Consider the following 7,842-nt stretch of genomic DNA (forward strand, 5'->3'; position numbering starts at 1 on the left):
AGCTGAAATTGCAGGGCACTCCTCCACCAGATGTTCAAACGATTGACAATTGGGACACAACTTCACTTGCACTGGTGCTTCAGCAACAGCTTGCACTTCATGCATTCTTTTCAGCTCCAGCTCCTCCAATCTTCTTGTCATAGCTGCCAACTTTGCTTTCATGTCATCATCTTCTTTCAAATTATACATCCCAGCTTTTGCATTATAAGCATTCAACTGAGACTTCATTTTTCCCACTTCTCCTTTGGTTGGTTCATCCCATCCCCTTGAAACATCAGCTACATAGCTCAAGAAATCCATAGCTTCCTCTGGATTTTTGCTCATGAAATCTCCTCCACACATTGTCTCGAGGAGTTGCTTCATTGAGGATGACATACCATCATAGAAATAGCTCACCAATAGCCAAGTATCAAAGCCATGGTGAGGACAAGCATTTATAGCTTCCATGTATCTCTCCCAACACTCATAGAATTTCTCATTCTCTTTAGCTGAGAAGTTTGAAATTTGCCTTTTCAAGCCATTTGTTCTATGAGTAGGAAAAAATTTCTTGAGGAACTCAGCTTGTAAATCAGTCCAAGAGCGGATACTCCTAGGCCTTAAAGAATTAAGCCAAATTTTGGCCTTATCCTTTAAAGTAAAAGGAAATAACTTAAGCCTCATCAAGTCAATTGAAGCTCCTCCCTCTTGGAATGTATTACAAACATCTTCAAATTCCTTGATGTGTGCATACGGATTCTCACTTTCCATCCCATGGAAAGTTGGTAGAAGTGGAACAAGATATGGTCTGATCACTAGCTGCTCTGTAGGGGGCACTATACATGATGGTGCACTCATACGAGGTGGATGCATACGGTCCCTCATTGATCTGAATTCATTGAGATTGTCTTGACGACCTTGGTGACTATGCTGATCTTCAGGTGCAGCCTCCATGATATTCAAGATTACTTCAAATTCTCCTTTCTGAGGTGTATCACACTTAACAAGCCTACCTCCAATGTCTCGTATCCACTTTGGCATACACAACTAGTATTCAGCTGCAACTAAAAAAATGAAAAACAGAGGACACAAAAACAGAGGACTACAACAGCAAAATTAAACTAGACTAAATTTAAAAAGATAAACTTAGATTATAAATTAACTAAGAAAGAATGAAAATTAGTAAAGTGAAAGAAACTTTACCAACTTGTGATGAAAATCACAAGTGCTCAAAAATGGTATCACAATGAACTTGACACTCACTCCCCGGCAACGGCGCCATTTGACTCATGCCCAATTGGTGTCTCAGCTGATTTGTGTTCAGCTGGTGCTCCTTGATTGAGGAAGTGATCAACAAAATTTATACCTATAACACCATACACTAGGGTAGCAAATACAAAGCTACTATAGTATAGTGGCTCTAAGGATCGTTCACTGGGAATGATTTGCAAGCAATCAAGGATACCAATTCCAAGTGAATTGGTTTTGTTTCATTTCACGGTTAGTTTAAGAAATAAAACACAAACTTTGATTGGTAAAGGTTGAGACTTAAACTAACTAACTTAACAGAAGTTTGGAATAATTTAGGAAGAAAAGCATTCCTTGGAGATTTAGGTTCACTGGGGTGGTTCCTCATGCAAAAGACATAGCTCCGGTCAGATGGTTCATTTCCTCGCATTAGAGATTCAACTTATAGTCAATTCTCTAACCGGTGATGTACAGAGACTCCTTCAATTAGATTTCACTTTAATTCTCTCACTGATACAACTTGCAATGGTTCATGCCTCTCACGAGCACTTACCATTCAAGGTGATCTTTAACCTTGGACTTCCCTTCACAAACTCGCAAGAGATAACTAATGGATGTCTCCTAGGAGTCCAAAAGCTTACCAAGTGTTGGTAATTCCAGAAAATCCTACCTTGAAGTCACCTACCAGAGGCTCGCAAGGGGTAAACTAGTGCATTTCCACGGTTGGAAATCACTTGCCTTACCAAGTGTTGGCCTAGGTGACTCCAAAGTGTTTTAAGTTAACTAAAAACATTGAAATCACTAAAGGATTTCACTTCCTCTTCATTATTAGCTAAAACCACAGAGTTTTGCATTTTTGCACTTGGAACCTTCCCCGGCAACCTTAGCTCCAAGGAATTGGAGGTTTAGTTACTCATTCTCTGGGGAAAACTCCTCAGAGAATTCATAACTTAGAAATAAAATGAAAATACAAAGTGAGAAGGTAAGGCAGTAGAAAGAAAATACTTTACTTGCTTACCAAAAGGTTACAGAAGGAACTCCTCTCTGAGAACAGGCTCCCGAGAGGTATTTATATCAAACTAATATAAAACTAATTCTTACAAAGATATTTGGTCTTTTTACTAACTTAAAAACTAAGGAATCATGTAATTGGTGGTTTACAAGGAGTATTTTGGGATTTAGACAACAAAAATCTAATGGAAAATATCTCCCAATGTCGGTAGCAAGCTTCGGGAGGCTTCAGGAGCCATTTCGCAGGAGAAAAGTGGTGTCTGCGAAATTTCGCAGACACCCAAGAGGGCTGCGAAATTATTTCGCAAGACCGAGCTATCTTCACCAGGCTGCAAAGTTGGCTTCCATCTTGAAGTTTCTAGCTTCCCTCTCGCGGCATGGTTCGTGCATCGTCAGAAGGAGAAACACCTTACTGTACAAAAGTGTTGCGAAATTCTCGCAACAAAAGGTTGATTCCGCAGCACTTCAGAGTGACTGGCTTGTAATGGCTGCAACTTCTTCGTTTCAACTCCAAATCGCGCACCGTTTGAAGCATTGGATTGTTGACTTCCTGAGCTTTGAAATGGTATATAGCTTGCATCATTTAGACTTCAGAAAGTGCTCCAAAAGTGGCTGCTACGACTGTCATCAAGAATAGGCTTCATGACAGATTCTCTTTGCTTTTTCTCCTTGCAATCCGGATTCACTCTTGGCAATTGAATTCTAAACTTTGCCCAAGATTCCTCATAGCTCTCCTCATTCTTGACTTGCTTTGGTGATCAAAATACTAACAAAAACACCAAAACTTACACAAAGTGATCAAAATTGCTTTAAAGGATCCTTAACATGTCAATTGAGTTAAAAGGCCTAAACTACTACTCAAAAGTGTTAAAAAGGATTAATTAAAGGCTATCAAATAGCACTTTTTGAGTAGTAATCATAGTAGTTAATTACAAGTTTATTCATAATAAGCTTCTAGTCCCCACAGCTTCATTGTCTCAAATTGTAGAAGTGTCAATCTACAAGTTTCTTCATACTTCATCATCTTGGTTCCTTTATGACGTGTAAGAATGATGTTCAAACTTCCACTCTATACCTTCTAATCAGACTCATTTATACTCTCAATGGGTTAATTAACTAATATTAATCTATGTACCCAAATCATCCTCCCTCACTCATATTCTAAATATCATAATTAACTAGCTTCCAATTGGATAGATGAAAATCAACTGGTAAGGTATCTAATATGAAATATCACAACCACCTTTCATGCATACAACATCCTTGTTATATTCCAATGAATTATAGGACCAAATGGATAGACATCCCGCTATAGTCTGCTCCTTAACTCATATTCTAAATGTCATGAATAAATAACATAACCATCATGATTAACTAGCTTCTAGTTGACATATGAAAGTCAAATTGTGAGTCTACAATGAAGATAATCATACCAACAACTAGAAGGATAAAACTTGATACATGTATAATATTAGGAACTTTTTCTCTAATTCGATATGGGATATCACAACACAACATCCTCATTGTGTCCCTCTCACTTATCCGATATGAAATATCATAATTACGATATCATAATCATCTCTCATGCATATATACAAAGTCCTTGTTTTGTCCCACAATGCTATGTTTGATTCCAAAAAAAATTGAAGGAAAATTTGAAGGAAAAATAATAGAGAAAAAAAAGTAAAATAAAATAAATAAATAAATTTAAAATCAATAAATTATTATTATTTACTACTTCAAACTTATTTCATTTATTTTAACATGTTAATATAAAGATTAAATAAATGTATAAGTTTCTTACTAGTTTTAATTATATTTGATTTACTTTAATATTTTCGGTAGGACAACTAAATATAAGAAAATCATTTTTTTTTCTTTTCTTAATACTTTTCAAAATCAAACATAACTTAGTTAATATGGCAAAATAGACAAACATCTCTTAGAGAAAACATTGGTATTTTGAAAATAAACTTCTTTGATATTTTTCATAAAACAACCAAATAGAAAAAAAATCAAATTGTTTCTTTTCTTAGTACTTTTCGGACCAAACATAACTTAGGGTCAAATAAACAAACATCTCTTACATTGTAGTGTACAACCATTTTGATAAATAACGTAGGAATGCTTATATATTAATGCTCATTTCAAAATTTTATCATTTAAAATATTTAAACAAACATAAATAGTTAGCTATTTATATTCAAGTTTATTCTTATAATAATTATTAATAATAAATATGAAAATCCTAAAATTAAATAATATAATAATTTAAAATTTTTAAAATAATAAAATACATAGATAAACTTAAATATTATAATTTTTTTCATCTTAAATATATCTTCATATTCAAATATTTACATATTTTATATAATATATCAATATTTTTATTTTTATTTTTATAATTTAATTTGGCATATCAATTTAAAATATAAAATATTATTAAAAAATTTAATTATATATATTTTTATTTTTTTTAAATTGATTTTAATTTTAATAAAATATAAATTATATATTTATGACAACCACGGTTCAACTATCAATTTGATCATTGAATTGTAAACCAATAACTTTTTCAATTCAATAACCAATCTTGTATTGAAAACATTGATTATATTTAGCATTCTTCATAATCTCGAAGACCTTAATCTGAAGAATGCCTTAGAAAAGGCTACAAAAATACTTCAATTTTTCCTCTAGAAATAATGGACACTGGGGAATCTTATAAGAGCCCTAAAATGGTACCTTTTCATGAGCAACACAAACGGATTTTTTATTTAATTAATATAGTTTTAGACATTTAAAAAAAATAGTATTTTTTAAAAATATTTATAAAAATACACTATTCTTAAAATTATCTTTTCTAAAAAAATTTACATTTAGAAATCATATTTTTTTAAGACGATTTTACCTTTTAGAGATGGTCCTTTTAAACTAAACTTTCCTATTAATAAATATCATGTCTTTCAACTTTAAATATTCTTTCATAAAATTATTTTTTTATATGGAAATTTAGTATAAGCATTATTTATAAATTTGTATTTAAATCATATTTTCAAAAGATAATTTTGACATCATATAAAATTATATTTTCAAAATAAGATTTTTGTACAAGCATAATTTATGAATTTATATTGAATTTTTTTTTTCAAAATAGCATTTTAATCATTTCTAATAAATACATTTATGAATTTAAATAAATTTATAACTATATTTTATAAATGTTTTAAAGGGTTAAATACATTTTATCCCTTCATTTTTAATACATTTTAAATTTTATTTCCTTACCTTCAAAACTTAACACTTTACATTAGTTAAGTGAAAAAGTAAGACTAAAATACAAAGAAAAATATTTATTGTCCAAATTTGAAGTTGAATTATTCTGGAGTTACATGCAAAAATCACCAATAATTCTATAAATATCTCTCTAAAATCAAAACTAAAAGATAGTAGTTATTATATTTCAAAGGTGTTCAAGGAATTTTATTTCAAAATTATTTACATTTATGATTGAATCAATGTTTGAACCATAATACAAAAAATGAGCTATTTCTTTTATAATTTTATAAAAAGTTTGTTTGTAATCAAGATAAAGTACTATTACTTTTTAATAAATTTGAAGGGTGAAGCTTTAGGTTTTAAATGTGACGAGGTGAATTATAAAATATGTCAAAAGTTAAAAGGAATAGTATTTAATATCTACCTTTAAATATATATAAAAAATTAAATAAAAAAAAAAACCTCAAGAGATTTTGGGGAAAAAAAAATTTTGAACAGACGGCCAATTTGCAAAGGGATCATTATAGTTATTTTACCAAAAACACACATGCACAATATTATTTCGTGGGAATATTTGCATAGACAAAGTAATCTAACCCTATCACGATCTTAATAAAAAGTGGTGTCACCTAAAACCGCCTTATTTGCAAAACAAAAAACCAGAAATTCCTCCAAACTGTTCTGAAAACAAGCAACGGTGTATAAATTGAAGCAAATTGAGAGTTAAAAGAGATACAAGAATGGGGACAAGGTAGGGAAGAGGGGTTGGCAGACGAAAACGAAATGGAAGATGAAAATGGTGAAAGACCAAACCCCTCAATGCTACGCCTTCCATGGATGCTTTTGGGAATAAGCCAAAAACAAAAATAGGATCTAGATCATCCGCATACTTGAATCACACATCCTGCTGGTTTTCCTGCCTTGCTAAGCAAACTGGTATATATTTTAATAGCACCCCCATCACTGTCTTCCCTTACCTTACCAAGAGAGATGGGAGTACTGAGGTTCTCTTGCCAACTTCAAATGCAGCCTTGCACCAAACTTCATGCTCACTCCCCATATTTTAATTTTTAACCCATTAATAAAAGGCCCCATTCCCCTCCAAACACCTCCAGAACAACTCCTCACCTCTGCTTTTCCTCAGCATTAGGTTTGGCCACCTAGAACAAATGTTGAAGCAACCTCTTTCTACCCTCCTGCTGATCTTCTTCCTCCACTGCACCCCAGCTTCTGGTCAGTCTTCAGCACCAGCTCCAGCACCCTCAGGTCCCATCAACATCGTCTCAGTTCTCAAAAAGAGTGGTAAATATACTACATTCATCCGGCTGCTAAAGAGCACCCAGATTGATGACCAAATCAACTCACAACTCAATGATTTAAACCAGGGTCTCACTGTATTTGCACCAACAGATAGTGCCTTTTCAAACCTCAAACCAGGTATGCTCAACTCACTCACAGATCAGCAGAAGTTTCAGCTGGTACAATTCCATGTTGTACCTTCTTTCCTTTCTATCCCACAGTTCCAAACTGTGAGCAACCCGCTGCGTACACAGGCAGGTGGTGGCACTGCCCAATTCCCACTGAATATCACAATGTCAGGAAATCAGGTGAACATGACAACTGGGCGTGTCAATACATCATTGACCAACACATTATACACTGACGGTCAGCTGGCTGTCTATGAAATCGACCAGGTTCTCCTTGCAGAAGGTCTCTTCAGGCCTCCAGCACCAGCTCCTCCTCCTAAGACTTCCGATCCTTCGGATGCTCCTTCAGGATCGAATGGCGCTTCTGATGATTCTTCTGATGCAAAGGATCGGCCCCACTCTGCACAAAAGCTGGTGTCTTTTGGAGTGGCTGTAATCGTAATATTGCACTTATGGCTATAAACTTGCGACGTTTTTTGGGGATGAGGTACCGATGTTGTGGCTCGTGCTGTCATGATTTTCACTTCATCGAATCATTATCTTCAGTTTGTAACTCAAATAAGGGAAAATGGCATACTGTTTTTTTGTTCATGAGAAATTAATTGAAGAATTTGAAGACTAAAATATGAAGAATTTGAAGACAAACTATGGAGGAACACAGACTCAATTTATTCTGTGATACCCTCTTTTTTTTTTTTTTACAATGAATGAAAGCATAAATAAATAGCCTACAGATATGAGACAATTCCGGAATGGTACACTATCACCGGACGGAATTTCCCTTACATGGAAAGTGAATAAACTACCTTACTAGAATTACTCCTAAATCAATTATAATAAAAGTTGTACATTACACTAATTCAGGGAAGTAAACAGAGGATGCTAAATATGGGGAGGAACA

General features: G+C 33.5%; 1 protein-coding gene across 1 annotated transcript; it reads left to right on the plus strand.

Moving 5' to 3' along the window:
• Positions 1-6,246: 6,246 nt before the first annotated feature.
• On the plus strand, positions 6,247-7,586 carry LOC100255188 (fasciclin-like arabinogalactan protein 11). The gene has a single exon (XM_002275502.4). The coding sequence runs from the start codon at positions 6,684-6,686 to the stop codon at positions 7,401-7,403; it is 720 nt and encodes a 239-aa protein (XP_002275538.1). The 5' UTR covers positions 6,247-6,683; the 3' UTR covers positions 7,404-7,586.
• Positions 7,587-7,842: the final 256 nt, after the last annotated feature.

The sequence above is a fragment of the Vitis vinifera genome, chromosome 8, assembly GCF_030704535.1.
Source record: "Vitis vinifera cultivar Pinot Noir 40024 chromosome 8, ASM3070453v1".
Taxonomy (NCBI): Eukaryota; Viridiplantae; Streptophyta; class Magnoliopsida; order Vitales; family Vitaceae; genus Vitis; species Vitis vinifera.